We start from the raw sequence: 17,282 nt of genomic DNA on the forward strand, positions 1-17,282 counted from the left end.
ATTTCACCACTTCTATTTGAAAATGTAGTTCTCTTGTTTATTTATAAAATCGATTTCAGCGCATACTTATCAACTATTTTTAATCGGCTTTAACTCAAATAATCTTATATTGTGGCCTAAAAGACAATTTACCAACTTTTCTAAAATGAAAAGGAGACAATATCCTATAATTCAGCTGTAAGTTATGTGTAAGATCATATGAAAAGCCAGAGGATAAAACCACTTGATTTATATAAATATAAAGAATCTTGTTTGTAATTTATTTGTTTAGATCTAGGATTTATAAAATTTTATATATTAAGATATTAATTAAACAAATGACTTGATTGATCAACTCCTAACTCGTCGCCACAGCACACGTTCATGCACATGCAAAATCTAATTTTTTAAATTAGGAGACAATTGCTGTAATTCAAAATTAATTAATTAATTATATAAGGTGCAACTGTATAAATATATAATTTAATTAATGACACTCTATTTAATACTAATGTTTCTTGTCTGAGGATGTGGCGTATAAGAGACGATTTGTGGGACATAACAAATATGTGGTTATATTATGCAGATTAGTAATATTAAAGTTTATAAAAACAACAAAAAGTAATTATATAGTTCTTCCTTAAAGAGTAAATTTATCTTTTAGTACCTGTGATTTATGCACAATCTTTTTGGATAACGTTTGTATTCTCTATATTATTATGATTGATGGTATAGAATTAATCCATGCTTATTCTTCAGATATTATTGACATTGCTTCTTCTTCGAATCATAAATTTATAATTTGTTTAGTATCATACTCATTTAGTTGTGCACCTAATTGGCCTAATTTTATGTCATTGCTTGATCTCTATATATATTTCGGATATATGCATCTATTTATGGATCTTCTAGTTTGTACTAGCAGCGCAATAATATTTCTATGCTTTTTCATGGGTGCATTGTTAATTATATCCTAATTTTTGTCAGTTTCTCAAGATAGATATACATATATATACATGTTTTTTTTCGAAGTTAAGGAGTGCATGTGCACCCCACCTAGAGGGGTGGATCCGCCTCTGATTAATATATAAATAAAAAATATATACTTAACATTTTTCTAGTAAGTAGTAATGAATATGCATTGTATTTTTCTAGTAACTATAATACCACTGTAGAGGAATTTGTGAGTTCCTTTATTATTAAGTTCATATCTTTAACGGTAATTAATTAATTGTAAGTGTTGTTAATTATATATTTTTAGTGAGCAATGAGCACTCTTTGTAATTATCTCTAAAATTTATAGAGATATTGGATCTAATGACAGTTAACAAATATTGGTAAAGACTTTAGCACTCCTTGTTAATGTGCATATATATTACCGCTAAAAACTGTCTTTGTTGCAGTGAGGGTCACAATGAGTACAATACATGGCCTCCTTTTTATCAACTTGAAAAGATACTACTTCCTCCGTCCACTTTTAGTTATCATGGTTTCCTTTTTTAGAGTTAAACTATGTTGACTAACATTTTATAATGTGCTTTTTCATCATATTGATATGCAGAAAATTGATATTTATAGTACTTTTTGTATAGTTTTTGAATATCTAACTTTTTTTAAAATATCGAATTAATGTAATGTAATTTAACTTTGAAAATTAGTTAAATTGTATTTTGAAAAGCACAATATGACAACTAAAAATGGACGGAGGAAATAATATGTTTAACTTTGATGTATAAATTAATATCTAGTTCAATTTTACATTGCTATAATGAATTTTTTTACATTAGTCTCTTAATACTTTTATTCAATAAGCATGTGTGGTGTGTATTTGTTTTTATCAATTTAATAACTGATATGTATGTCACTGACTCACACGGTGATGAAAAAAATAAAACATATGTGGTGTCACATGTTAACCTTTTGAATTTTATAAAACAAAATCAAGAAAAATTGAAATATCATGCACAAGGGGAGGTTAGGCCTTTGCCCTTATGTCACACCCCAAAACCAGATGTGATGGCACGTGCCCAAATCCCACCGGACACGTCAGCCTAACACCCAAAAACCCGACGATATAGAATTTATAAAACAAGAATAAGATAGAAAGATAAGCGGAAGTCTTTAAATAAACTCAACATAACCCCAGAATTGGTTGTCACATGTACAAACCTCTAATACAGAATCTGAATAAAATATACAAGTCTCATAGTAAAGTTCTAGAATAGAACAGAACAATAAATATAGATAACTTGAGGGCACGTCTGGAATGAACCGCTACCTCTCAAGTAAGTCTGGAAGCTCTAATCTGAAGATGAGTAATAAGTCGGATCTGATAGAGCTGTCAACCTACACAATTGTGTAGAGGCAAGGGTGAGTACCAAAAGCAACAGGTACTCGCAAGTAACACTAAGCTAAGCTAAACTAGCAGCTACAAACAACTCCTTTCAATTCCAACCGAACCACCGAAACTTCATTCTAACAGCGAACCAACAACCTATACTACACAATTCATAATCAACAGATATATCTAACAGTGTCTCAACATCAATCTCATATCCTCATGTAAGAGCAAATAGATCATATATCACATGAAGAGGGGCAAATAGGAAAAATCCACACACCACAGACAAAGATGAAGTCAAATGCGATGCAAATGCAATAATGATGTCATGTAGTCGTGATGCATGTCTGTCCTAAGATACACATCTGTTGACGTAATCAGACCGCGCTGAATACTCAAATCAGAACCCATGGGGGCCACACATGGACCATGTATCACCGCCGGAACCAGATCCCATCGGCATCCAAATCGCTAGCCGGAGCTAGTCTCGACTGTGTCTCATATCCATCCGTCCTCATATCAGTGTCTCAGAACTCATGCAACAGATAGTTCATACTTGGGATGAATAATGAATATGCACATGTCATCAATCACAATCATATCACGATCACATCATAGTATTACACATTATCTGTCTCAATCACAACCATATCACGATCACATCATAGTATTACACATCATCTGTCTCAATCACAACCACATCATAGTATTACACATCGTCTGTATCAATCATAGCCTACTCATGCTCTTCTATCCCCTCAATATCAGTTATCACATGACTTATTCAACAAATTCAAGTCACATATAACACATTTAGCTCGTTTTATTCCCCATCTTTCAATTACAACAATTTCAATCAACAAATAAAACTCATCGTCAATCCCCATTACTCCCCAACACAATTAGGAAAGTAGTCATGTGTAGTCTAAGAGTTTAACAAAGTTTAGAAGCCACTTGCCTCAAAACACTTCAACTAGTAACTCAAATTTGAGTTTTACCCTTCCGAGCACGCTCCAAATCACCACAATCTATTCATAAATGGAATCTCACAATCAATACGAATCTAACAACACCAATATTGTGAAATTTGGAGAAAAGGGTAAAATGGTCAAAAAAATCTCGTTCCGAAAAATATTCTCGAAATTTGGAAATTTTTAGTGAAAAATGTTCCCCAAGAAATTTAGAATCCAATAGTGAAAACCGTTTCGAAAAAGGAGTTGAAATGAGTTCACAAACTCAAATTTTCTATTAAATTCGGATTAGGCAAAAACCCCCAAATTTTTCAGTTGAGATCTCAAATTTTGATGTTAAAATCCATAAATAATCGATGGAAATCAAAGATATAAGTTGGAAATAACTTACCTAATGAATTCCTTGCGAAAACCCACTTGAAATCACCTATTTTTGAGCTCTCAAAGTCTAAAAATGGAGAAATGGGTATTTTTCAAGTTGGGGGAAAATGACTACTGTTTTTGGCTTTTAAAAAAAGGGGAAGAAACTGCTGTTGCAGCTAAAATACACAGCAGCTGCACACAATTTTAAAACCAAAGTTTAAGTCCCCGTTGGACCCTCGGGATTCGTTCGGAATCTCGTGCACACAAACTAAATATGTACCCCCACTAAATTCGACGTTCCGGACTCAATGGAACCGTCGGAATTTGAATTCGAGGACTCCTTGACCCGAAATTCAATAAGATGCTAAGAAACTAGTTTAACGCCAAAAAAATTCGAAACTCAAACGGAGCGTCTAAAAATTCAACCAAGACTCATTCTAGACTTAGAATCGCCTCCCGAAACCAACGGTACTCTCGGAATTTCAATCTGAGCCTCGGAACCTCATATGTTGACCAAAGTCAACTCTTTATCAAAATTTCACAACTTTAGCAACTTAGGACCTCAATTCTTCGTTTCAACTCCAAATTCGACTCCGTAACTTCACACAGACCCGTTTCGACATTCTAAAACTGTCGGAATCGACGGAAATCCGATCCGAGTCCCGAAACTCCAAATGACTCGAAAAAGCACTTTTTAACCAACTTTAACTCATAAAAACTCAACTTCTCAAAAACTCAACTTTTTACCAACTTTTCCTCAAACCAACTTTACAACCACAAAACATGGGACTCGGGGCAACTACCGAAAGGGCAAAATAGTCATTTCCACGAAAAATTACCAAAATGACCTTTCGGGTCATTACACCTTAGGCCCTCAAAATTTTGAGGCCCAATTTATAAAAAGAAGGAAAGAAAAAGATTATCTTTCTTTCTAAGAATGGAATATTTTAGAGCTTGAATAGAACTACACAAATCATTAAATTAGTAAATAATTTTTGTAAGAATAAGATCCAATGTAATGTATCCATTAATACTGTATTTGTTGATATATTGAAATTAAGTGAACGCATATAATGTATTATGATTATATCCATCAATGGTATATGTGTTTATTAGAGTCAAGAAAACAAATGAATATAAGTGATAGCAATTGCAATTGTATCAATGGACACAATCCTATTGAATGAGCATATACATGTTGTAGCAAATATATACAACTATCTATATCAAAACAACAATAGCGAATCATTATGTCTAGGAATAATTCAGTTGAGTGAAGTTTGTTGATGTGTCTAAAAAATATGCAGTTCAAAAGCTTTAAATCAAAATAAATACTAATATTGCACTCATTGTTTTCACAACAAACACTTATAATACACAAATGACTAAAGTAAGTCTGAAATATGCATTGTATTTTTCTAGTAACTATAATACCACTATAGAGGAATTTGTGAGCTCCGTTATTATTAAACTCAGATCTTTAGTGACAATTAATTAATCACAAGTGTTATTAAATATATTTTTTTAGTGGTAACTAGTATTTTTTATAAATGTCTTTAAAATTTATAGCAACATTGGATCTAATGATAATTAACTAATGTTGGTAAAGACTTTAGCACTCTTTGTTAATGTGCATATTTACTATCGCTAAAAACTATTTTTATGGCCACAATCAACCTCTTCTTCTCAACTTGAAAAGATACTACTCCCTCCGTCCACTTTTAGTTGTCATGGTTTCCTTTTCTAGAGTGAAACTATGTTGACTAACATTTTACGATGTATTTTTTCATCTTATAGATATGCAAAAAATTGCAATTTACAGTACTTTTTGTATAGTTTTTGAATATCTAAATTTTTTGTTTAAAATATCAAATTAATGTAATCTAGTTTAACTTTAAAAATAGTCAAATTGACTTTTGAAAAGCATGATATAACAACTAAAAATGGACGGAGGGGGTAATATGTTTAACTTTGCTATATAAATTAATATCTATTTCAATCTTACATTGCTATAGTGAAAATTTTGACATTAGAGTGGCTAAATACTTTATTCAGTAAGCATGTGTGGTGTGTACTTGTTTTTATCAATTTAATATATGATATGTAGGTTATTGACTCATACGGTGATGAAAAAAATAAAACATATGTGGTGTCACATGTTGACCTTTTGAATTTCATAAAACAAAATCAAGAAAAATTGAAACAATTGTATAAAGAAAAATAGAAATATCAAGCACAAGGGGAGGTTGGGCCTTTGCCCTTAGGCCTCAAAATTTTGAGGCCCAATTTATAAAAAGAAGGAAAGAAAAGGATAACATTTCTTTCTAAGAATGGAATATTTTAGAGCTTGAATAGAAATACACAAATCTTTAAATTAGTAAAAAAAAATTGGTAACAATAAGATCCAATGTAATGTATTCATCAATATTGTATTCGTTGATATATTGAAATTAAGTGAACACATACAATGTATTATGATTATATCCATCAATGGTATATGTGTTGATTAGAGTCATGAAACAAATGAATATAAGTGATAGCAATTGCAATTGTATCAATGGACACAATCATATTGAATGAGCATATACATGTTGTAGCAAATGCATACAACTATATATCTAGATCAAAACAACAATAGCGAATCATTATGTCTAGGAATAATTCAGTTGAGTAAAGTTGTTGATGTGTCTAAGAAATATGCATTATTCAATAGCTTTAAAACAAAACAAATACAAATATTGCACTCATTGTTTTCACAACAAACACTTATAATACACACATTTGACTCTTAATTGCTTAATAATTCAATATTTTTAATCTGATTATTTGATGTCTTAATTATCCGACTTTTTTTAAAGCTAATAATGTACTCTGCTATTATCTTAACAAGACAATCATCACTGGTTGCCTCCAATATTTCATGAGGGCAAATGATTTTATACCCAAATGAGTTATCTCTCTAGGCGGCAAACTAGGATACCTTATCAATTCATGTCAATCATTAACATAACTCATACAATAGGCCAAACACATATACAACCCCTCTAACTTGTCCGTATTTTTCATTTTGACACTTTATCTTAGTTTTGTTCCATTTTAACCCTTAAACTCTTTTTTTATGTACTATTTTAACACGAAATACTATTTTAATGATTTCTTTATTTTTATATATATTCTTCAATTGCAACTTCTTATTTTAAATCGACATGTGTCAGTTAATTTTAGTTAAAAAAATTGAAAATTAACAAAAAATAATTCTTTTTTAAAAATAAAAATTTCTTTTAAGAGTGTTATGTATTTTTGTGTGAAAAATAACCGACGAAATTGTGTTGGTTTTCTTTCTTAAAAATCACTGACAACCTAACAAAGTCAGTCGAGTTTTAACATTTTTAGTCGTGTTATTAGCAATGAACGGAAGTCTTTTTTTATTCGTATTGATTTATATTAAAAATTAAAAGTGAGTATTTGCGTTAAATTTGGATAGCCTAGATGATAAGAAAAAATAAATAAGTAGTGTTATTTAATTTAATTGAATGTTTAAGAAAGAAAATCAAAGAACTTTCGTCAATTTATTTTCATGCAAAAATACAGAGAAATCTCAAAAAATAATATTATTGTTTGAAAAATTTTATGTTCATTCGCGAATGTTTAATTTTCTTACGAAAATTAGCAGGCATACGTTTATTTTTTAAAATAAGAAATTGTAATTGAAGAACATAAATAAATAAAAAAATCATAAAAATTAGTATTAATGTTTAAATGGTACAAAAAAATGAAGTTTAAGGGTTAAAATGAAATAAGGCTAAGTTGGAGTACCGAAATAAAAAATGAGGGCAAGTTTGTGGGTTTGTGTATGTGCTTGGCCCATACAATATGATATTATGTAGTATTTCTTTATTAATGAGTCCAATCCAAAGTCCACTAGCAAACTATTACTCGTTTCCTTCGCTTTGTTCACATAACCAAATATGGGCGTTGCTCATCAATCAATCAAAATCAATAGGGAAATATGTGTCCAACAATAATTACCTATTTTTATATCTTTCTTTCCTGTTCCATCAAGTCAATAATAGAGCCAACACTATCAAAAATTTCTAAAACGACCTTGTTGATCAAACTATTATAGATATTTCAAAGAGAAATCATATTTAACTCTATGTCACAAAAAAAACGATGATTATTAGAAAAACAATATACTCATCAATCATTACTACAAATCAATTATCAAAAAGCAAATAATCTAAAAACACACGCAATAAACTTGTTTTTTCACATTTTGTTCATGAGACTACTACTCCTACATCCTTTCCTCAATAGTAACAGGGAAACCTCCTTTCATCTTGGCCGTCAAATACGATATAAACATCGGCTCCACCCCTTTCTCCACCACCGGAACCACCTTAAACCGCTGCAAAACACCAGCCACCACCCTCTTCATTTGCAAAAACGCCATTTCTTTCCCTAAACAAACTCGCGGTCCTGCTTGAAAAACAGGATAAGTGAATGCATCTTTTCCAACAAACATCCAATTCCCCGTCACTTCATCCTTATTCAACCATCTCTCTGGCTTGAATTCCGCCCAATCTTCCCCCCAAATCTCCTCTGATCTTCCCATTGCGTAAGGATGATAAGTAACCCTCGTCCCCTTCTTCACAAATGTACCATCAGGCAATACATCATCTTTAACTGCTTCTTTCGAATCCATTGGTACCGGAGGATAAAATCTCATGCTTTCACAAAGTGAAGCATGAGTATACATCATGTTTTTTACTTCATCATATCGCATTAAAACATCTTCTTCTTTTTCCCCAATTTCTTTTAATATTTCAGATTCCGCCTCTGGATTCTTCGAAATCAACCAGAAAAACCATGTCAATGCAGCTGAAGTCGTGTCACGTCCTGCCAAAATAAAACTTATCACTATATCAACAACGAAATCTTCATCAGAATGACCAGTACTCAAAAATCTCGACAACAAATCTGCTGAATCCAATGATGACTTCTCATTCAACTCCCTCTGTTTCTCCCTCACTAGTTTTTTCGCGAATTCACGTACTTTTTCAACTGCAATTCGTAATTTCTTCTCAGAACCAATACCGAAAACACGTTTAATTTTCCAAATCAACGGAAATGGAAGAATGAATCTTTCACTACTTAATCTAACGCAATCTTCAAATGCTACCGCGAATTCTGCTTCAGGCAGGTTTGGTAACAAATACTCTGGATCATATCCAAATGCAATTTTACAAATGTTATCAAATGCAAATCTTTGTAAAATGTCTTGAATATCAACAACTTTTTTCTCAGCAGCAGCATTAGCGAGTATGGGAATTAAACGTTCCGAGACCTCAATATCAACTACAGATTCAACGAATTTTCGTAATGATCTAGTGTTGAATTCGTGGCTAGCAACTTGTCGTTGATACTTCCATATATCGCCATCGACGTTGAAAATACCATTACTAAGGAAATCAGCAAGAGTAGAATTTGAATTATGGCCTTTTTGGTAAACAGGGAAGTTTGTTTTGAGAATGTGTTGAACATTAGATGGATTAGCAGTGAAAATTGTGTGGAAATTGAGGGGTCGAATTAGAGTAAAAGTAAGTTTAGGGGTGCTAAGGATAATATCAGATATCCATTGAACTCTTTGTTCTTGATTTGCTAATATGGAAAAATAAGAACCAATAATAGGATATGATTTTGGTATTTTAGTATTTGATGAAATGGGGTTTTTTCTTGTTTTTTGGAATTTGATGAGGAAAATGAAGAGAAAGGGAATAAGGCAAAAGAGTAATAAGTCTATAAATGTCATTTTTTTTTCAAGATTTATGAATTTGATTAATGAAATATTGAAGAAGTATGTGAATGAATAAGACTATTTATAGAACTTTTTTTTTGATGTCATTATCATATTATTGAGAGTTCTACACGTTTCTATACCATATGTTCACGTGTGTATTACGCATTGATAAATATGGCATATCCCACCATTAAAGATTGCGTGCGTGGGATGTTGGAGCGGTTCTATACTTAATCAAAAGTTTAGTAAGTGAGTTCTAAATACTAGATTAGAAACTTAAGAGTTTCTTTCTTGTGAAAGCGGATTATCTGTAATAACAATAATTCAAATTATTGATTGTCGGAAATTCTTATTTATTGGATGAGTTTTCATGTTTTCTACAAAATATTTTTTTTCCGATATTCAAAACGATGTATTATACACTAAGGGTATTGTTTAGTATGAGGATAAGAGATGACTAATTTCAGGATTAATTTGAAGATGAGCTTTTTCATATTTGGTTGGAAGAAAATCATGAAATAATCGGAATAATTAATTCCGGTATAACTTGTTCTAGCGACAGATAAATTTTGTAGTTAAATAGCAAAAATCGTCTCTAATCCTACTTAGCGATAGATTTTCGTTAGTTACAAGTAAAATAGCGATAGACGACCAACGACGAAGTTCATAGCTAATTCCAGTGTTTTTTAGCAGTATATATTAAGAGAAGGACAAGCTAATGAACTAACTAGCACCTCTTATGGATGAACAAAAAATTCGAATTTAAGTTCTAAATATATATTTTTTCTTAATAGACAACACTTCTCCTTTAATTCATTTACACGATATAAATTTAAATTAATTTGGTCAATACACTTATACAAATATTAAACATCCTAGGAAGAAAAGACAATAACCTATACCTATTGTAGGCCATATCCAACTACTACTTCACTTTATTATATGAAAAGAAAAAGATTACTCATTATGTCTAAAGATAATGTTTCAAACGCTAAGTGACGTTAGCTAACACGTCAAGAAATATTATTTCATTTTTTTCTTTGTCTGACCTATTCCAAATTCAGAATTTACTTGCTCCATACAAATGGAGCTTAATAAGCCAAACAATATAAAATTTTTTTATATTAATTGATTTGTAATAACTAATTGGTTGTCCAAGTGTTTTATGTTTGTTTCAAAATAATGTCTTCTTCTCTTTATAAAATTAATAAATTTCAACCAATTCATACTTTTCAATAATAAGCTGTCACCTTATACTAATTCCAACAACACATTTTTCCTTTGCATATTCTTTAGTAATTCCAAACTAGAATAGTAATCCAAATTGGATCCTAAAGTCTATAGTAACATTGAATTTAATGATAATTAATTAATGTCGATAAATATTTTAGCATTTTTTGTTAATGCATATATTTATTGCCGCTAAAAGTTGTTTTTGTTGTAATGTTCATATCCTTTTCTTTTTTTGATTTCTCATTCGTTGTTCAGTACACATTGGGGCCTGACTAAATTCGAATTCGCGCTGAAAAGTCTCATACTAAGGAATAAAGTGTTCCATACCAAAAACGACTCAGTACTCAAGGAGACTCGAACTAATTATCTGGGTGATGTAGTGCATTAATTGTTGATTTGTTTGAATTTAATAGTTTTAACTCTAATTTTGTATATTTGCTGTAAATTCACTAGATTAATGATACAATCTGAAATTTAAACTTATAGCAAGTGAGTGGTTGTTTCCTTCTCTTTTCTAAACTTTTGTTCACACGACAGATTGGTACTTGTTGACCAATCCACTTGGAAAAATTAGATTAGAGGACAATTATATTTACTTTATTTATCATTTTCTTAATATGATTAATATATTTATAATAATATGATAAAGTTGCATGTGGTGACAAAGGAAGTTTCCCAACCTATTGTCTATTAATTAATTATGTCCCTAAAATTCTCATTTATAAGTCAAAGATAACTTTATCATAATTCAAAGAACTAACAAACGTCACCAATTACTTCATATTTCTCATCTAGATTGTCCCAAAACATTTGTTTTTTTCTCAAAATTGAGCACATGATTATATTTATGCTAAAAAATGAAACAAACAACTAGAAAAGGGTCTCCTTCTTTGGGATGAATTTAATATCTTGGAGTGAGACCATATCCTTGGCTTCTTATATATCATTTTACATTTTGAATACTTTTTAAGTGAATACAAACTTTAGGAAAAATTACGTGATTACACGACTTAAGATAACATAATCTCTAAAAATTTCTATCATTTGAATTAATTACAAAAATCCACTTGTTCCTTCTCTCTCTCTTAACATCCGGATACATCACTCCACCTCTATCAAATATATTACAACTTTGTTTGTGTATAATTATCTGGTACAAATGTTATCATATATACATAACCTCAATTATTTCAAACCTAAATCAGTATGAATTTAGTTTATAGTTATGTATCTAATATATAACTCATATCTGATACATAACTTATGTATTGTTTATTATGTAACGGGCAAAGGAGCAATGTATCCGCGAGTTCTGAAAATTTGGAAATTTTTGTAATTTAGAAAACATTTGGAATAGAACATAATTAGCACCCAAATTATTGAAATTTTTGTATTTCATACAAAAATTTAACTCCGCCACCGCCTCGACTCAACTAAGGTTTGGACTTCACAAACATTTAAAAGAGAAGACTCAATTGCCACTAAAAACAGATGGGCTTAATTATAGAGTGAACAAGGCCCAAGTTCTACACAACTCGTCCTTTGATGAACTATAGCCCAAGTAAAAAGGGACAGCCCATTAATTTCCTTTTCTTCTTTTTTGACAAAAAGTTCCAATATAGTGAGGGATCAAACATCGGTTATTTTTATATGTTATTGATTTAGTTTATCGGTTATCAGTTGATTTTTATCTATAAACGTGTTCAATTGGCAATCAAACCAATAAAATATGCATTATTGGTTAATCGAATTGTGGTCCTTAACAAATGTGAATTCAAGATTTCTAAAATATGAGTGCACCACTGAAAAAGAGAAGAAATAAATTTATTAAGTCGAATTGGTACCTAGTCCTCGCGTAAAAAAAACTCTACCTTTAACCAAATATATAAATTTATAGTGATTTTTACGTACTTTACAGTACTTTTTACGTACTTTACAAATATATAAATTTCATTTCAAAAAATTTGAAGATTCTACGCACAAATTTTCGGTCAAACTTAAACTATTTGACTCTCAAAAAATGAAAAGTGTCATATAAATTGGAAAATTAAGGTATTCATGGAATTGCTCATTTTCTCTTGGTATACATCTTTAGAAAAATGTGTTTTAGATGCGTAGTCCATGATGACTCGATATTTGTGATATTTTGGCATAAAACACACTTTTATTTGACAATTTTTGTGATTTTTTTTGCCTATGCTACTATTGATTGGGTGATTAAAGGACTACTTAACCTTTTATTTATACCAGGTTTCAGGTTCGAGCCGCATTTGTTATACGAAGCGATTTATTCTTTAATATGAGATTTTTCAGCGTAAATTTAAATTTATTCGAATTTTAATACAAGTATCAGACATCTGAGTAGGAAAAAAAGTAGGTAATTGCACAAATACCCTTATTTTATGGTGATCTATAATTTTGCTCCTTGAAATCACAAATCTTCAATTTTTATCCTTTAAAATAACTTTATGATAATTACTCGAGAATTCCACAAGTGAAATGATAAAATGTATATTACTAACAAACGTTTATAGAAATAGGATTGCAAGAAGAGAATACTACATATTAATTGAATCTTACACTCAATTAATGCACAACAACAAATTCTATCATACAACGATTACATATATAGTATTGAATATCGACCATATTATAGAAAAATGATTAGAAAAAAAAAACAAAATCAAGGACTTTGAGACATAAAAATGGATTTTTTTTTATCGAGATATTGCATGTGTATACATTTTTAGAGAAAAAAAACGCAATTTTCTTCAAGATACGAACAAAGTCAATAGATAGAATGAAGAACAAAATCAAGGACTTTGAGACATACAACTAGATTTTCTTATAGAGATATTACATGTATATACATTTTTAGAGGAAAAAAAGAAGCATTTTCTTCAAAATACCAACAAAGTCGATAGATAAAATAAAGAACAAAATCAAGGACTTCGAGACATAAAATTGGATTATCTTATCGAGATATTGTCTGTATATACATTTTTAGAGGGCAAAAAAGGAATTTTCTTCAAGATACCAACAAAGTCAATATACACTAGATTTTTTTTTTCTGATCACAATTTCATGAGAATTCTCTTATATTTATAAAAAAAACTAAAGATGATGCATATTTAATTTAAATAAGAACTCAACCGCCCTTGAGTAGAATTTTTAATTAATTAACACCTCAAAATAGGTTGAAATTACAACAATTTCTTGAAGTAAAAATCAAATAACCAAAAAAAAAAAGTTAAAAAAAAAAAGTGATGATGATCAAAGCCTTAAGGACAAGTCAAGGTGTCCAAAATCCTCTTGAACACTTTCATGACCATTTTTCATAGATTCATAACTCATCATCATCTCTCTTCTTCCATAGCTTATTATATCATTATTTGTAACAAACCTAGCACCATGACCATGACCAGTATGGCTTGGACCACTAGGGCTCAACGAGCGATGATTATTCTTATTATTATGATTTGACCAACTAAAATGAGTCCCGCGGAGGGTTGAACTCAACTCCCTACTCTTCTTGGCTAGGGTTCTTTCGAGTTTATGAGCATTCTGGTGTCCTCCTAGAGCTTGTGAACTATAAAACTTTCTTCTACAATAGTTGCAAGAGAAAACACGTGGCTCAACCGGACTTAAAGGGGATGATGATGATGACGACGATGATTGATCAAGTAAAAGATCATTTCTTGATAGACTTAGGTTTAAGGCCGTGTTTGGTTCGTAACTCATAGCTAAAAAATTCAACACGAAGAAGGATAAGACGACGATTATCAAGAAGAACAAGAACAAGAACAAGAAAAAAGATAGTTTTTTTTTGTTGTTGTTGTGAAATTGGTGAGTTGAAATTAGGTTTGTGGGAAGTAAAGGGGGGCCAAATGTATATATAGGGAAAGTATTGAGTGTATTTGTGTGTATAATAGAGAGAGAAAAAGAAAAGAAAAGAAGGGCATGTCGTGAATTATAAGAAGGGCTAAAAATTAAATACTTTTATATACTCATAGTATAAAATTATTATTATGAATCTTCTAATAAGGAATATTATTCAGAGGAAGAAACTTAAAATATTGTAAACTCTCATGATTAATTTAGACCATTAATCTTACAATATACTTGTTTTCATAAGTTTCGTTCGTTACACTTCTTTCTGGTTGCTTAATTGGCCTATATAGAGGTAAGTATAAGTATGGACACTATCGCTTCTAACTTAAATGATTTTAATTCAACCAATTTGTAATTGATAGGAAAATACTTCATAATAACTTAGACCAAACCTAAAATTTTAAGTAGATCAGATAACCTCTAACTATATATTGAGATGTATTAATTAATGATAGTGGATAAATTATTTAACTATGAGCGTATATAAATGTAAATCTTTCTTTTTTTTAATTAAAAAATTAAAAGTTAAAAAATATTGAATAGGTGAAGAAAATTGATGGATTTTTTTTCATAATATTTTAAATAATAGAGAGACAAAATAGCTGCAAAAATCAGTAAGGGAATCAAAGGGTTGTCACCTCCACTAAAGGCAGCATTCCACTCTCTTGTCGGTCTGATTAAGTGTTGGTAAAAAAATCAAATTTTGACTCGATTAAATTTGAATTCGTTCTCAAAATTTTTCTATTTGATGGTAAATCGCTTGCTAACAATAATAAAAATATATTTGTATTCAAGAGAATTCGAATCTGAAATCTCTCCGTAAGAATGAAGGAATATTTTTCACCCTAGCACGTGTCTTTTTTTTGCATTCTTCACCAAATTAAAACTCCTTTGTTTTTTTTCCTTTTTAAAAAGAAATTCCATCCAATATTTGGTACCACATTAGAGGTCGATTAAATTTGGCCTATTTATTCTGGTTTTTCATTCAATGTTTGTTATCTGTATTGAAATTCGATTAAACTCGAATTCATATTGAAAAGTTTCACATTAGAGATAAAGCGCTCTCCAATAAATACGACTCTGTACCTAGAAGGAATCGAATCTAATGCCACTAATTAAGGATGAACGATTACTTATCATTCTATCGTAACATTTTGTTTTTTTCCTTTTAGTTGTGAAACTAACTGAATAGGCCATCAAATCATTAGTCCAATCAAAACTTTGGTTGTAGCTAATTAGGTCCCTGTAATTATCACATATAGGACAAATAGGCTTCTAATATCTTGCTATTGATTTTCCCATTAAAGAAACTAATTAGTGATTAAGATAAACTACCTTGACTAGACAAATTCTGCAATAAAATAATTAATTACATAATTTTATGTATGGTGTACAGGTGTAATGAACTCATGTTGTACCATGTAGTCCTAAACATGTTTCATTTTCTATGTGCACCTTGCCCCTAATTTATAGTACCATAATATATGTCATGTGTAATAATATCATTTTAATGATTTGCTTTTTTTTTCTTTAATTTTTTATGGGGTCTAGCTAGTTATAATTTGACTAGGAACATGTGCTTTTAACTTTAACTAAACAAGTCATGTTCATTTTCCTACTTTTTGAAGTTAAAAAATTTAGTTCATACTAGTTCAATGGATTAGAGTCTTACTATATTAATGGATGTTGGATATAATTCCCAACAAAAACCTTAACTTTAACAACTTTTATAAATCAAGATTTTGTCTGCTAATTGTAAACAATTGGACAAAGTCTTTAGAATTGTAGATCACAAATTACAATTCACAACAAAGATATATATATATATATATATACTAAAGTAAATAGAAATAACAAAATCTAAAATTGATATCAAATAAATGATGCTCACACATTTTCTTTTATAACTGTGGTGTTGGAGTTAGTTTTTGTGTGCCTAGACTAATTAATTTCATTGTAGACTTGTAACCTTCTACCAGCAACATGTAACTCTGTCCGCCAAGGCTAGGACAGATAGAAATAATTACTTAATATTTTTTGTCTCCAATGAATTTTGAATCTGAGACATTAGGATTCTCAACTACTTCATTAATCACTAAGCCACACCACCATTAGGTGCACGTTGCTCACACTTTCTTAAGGATGTTTCATACTAAACACTAGTGTAGTATTATCTCCGTTTACTTTTACGTTTCATATTTAGATTTGACATACTCATCAAGAAAAATTTAATTGACATGATTGGTTTTATTATACTATTCCTATTTATTAATGTTTAGTATTAGGTTTTTGAAAAATAATTTGAAGAATAAGTAATTATTGTTAAGAGTAAAACATGATTTTTTAAAAATCTTTTCTTGATATGTTAAAAGTAATAAATATAAATAAAAAATTAATTAAAAATAATGAACAAATAAAAATAAACGAGTAAATTAATAACACCTCTAACAATGACAGAATCGCTTGGGGATCATCAATATTCTTGGCAGCGTAAAAAATACAATTTTATCATTCATTCATTCAATTTAATGCCATTTATGAAGTAACTAGAATTCAGAGCCAAAAAAGGGCAAGTTCCAAACTTTAGTTCATTTCTGGGAAATGTAGATGTGACTTATGTATAGTACTAAATTCCATTACTCTAGAGTTTATATATTATGGGTCCCTTCTATTATATATTGTCCATTTTTTTACTTATCAAATT

General features: G+C 30.1%; 2 protein-coding genes across 2 annotated transcripts; both read right to left on the reverse strand.

Moving 5' to 3' along the window:
* Positions 1-7,831: 7,831 nt before the first annotated feature.
* LOC125824503 (cytochrome P450 94A1-like) lies at positions 7,832-9,473 on the reverse strand. The gene has a single exon (XM_049503895.1). It carries the CDS (start codon positions 9,464-9,466, stop codon positions 7,952-7,954), a length of 1,515 nt encoding a protein of 504 aa, XP_049359852.1. The 5' UTR covers positions 9,467-9,473; the 3' UTR covers positions 7,832-7,951.
* A 4,434-nt stretch (positions 9,474-13,907) lies between these two features.
* On the reverse strand, positions 13,908-14,494 carry LOC125824547 (zinc finger protein 2). The gene has a single exon (XM_049503949.1). It carries the CDS (start codon positions 14,426-14,428, stop codon positions 13,961-13,963), a length of 468 nt encoding a protein of 155 aa, XP_049359906.1. The 5' UTR covers positions 14,429-14,494; the 3' UTR covers positions 13,908-13,960.
* Positions 14,495-17,282: the final 2,788 nt, after the last annotated feature.

Source organism: Solanum verrucosum, unplaced genomic scaffold, assembly GCF_900185275.1.
Source record: "Solanum verrucosum unplaced genomic scaffold, falcon-dt-bn FXZP01000022.1, whole genome shotgun sequence".
Taxonomy (NCBI): domain Eukaryota; kingdom Viridiplantae; phylum Streptophyta; class Magnoliopsida; order Solanales; family Solanaceae; genus Solanum; species Solanum verrucosum.

What these genes read in the sequence shown, in the direction of transcription:
- LOC125824503 (XM_049503895.1), bottom strand. Translation starts at nt 9,466, where the DNA reads ATGACATTTATAGACTTATTACTCTTTTGCCTTATTCCCTTTCTCTTC.
- LOC125824547 (XM_049503949.1), bottom strand. Translation starts at nt 14,428, where the DNA reads ATGAGTTACGAACCAAACACGGCCTTAAACCTAAGTCTATCAAGAAAT.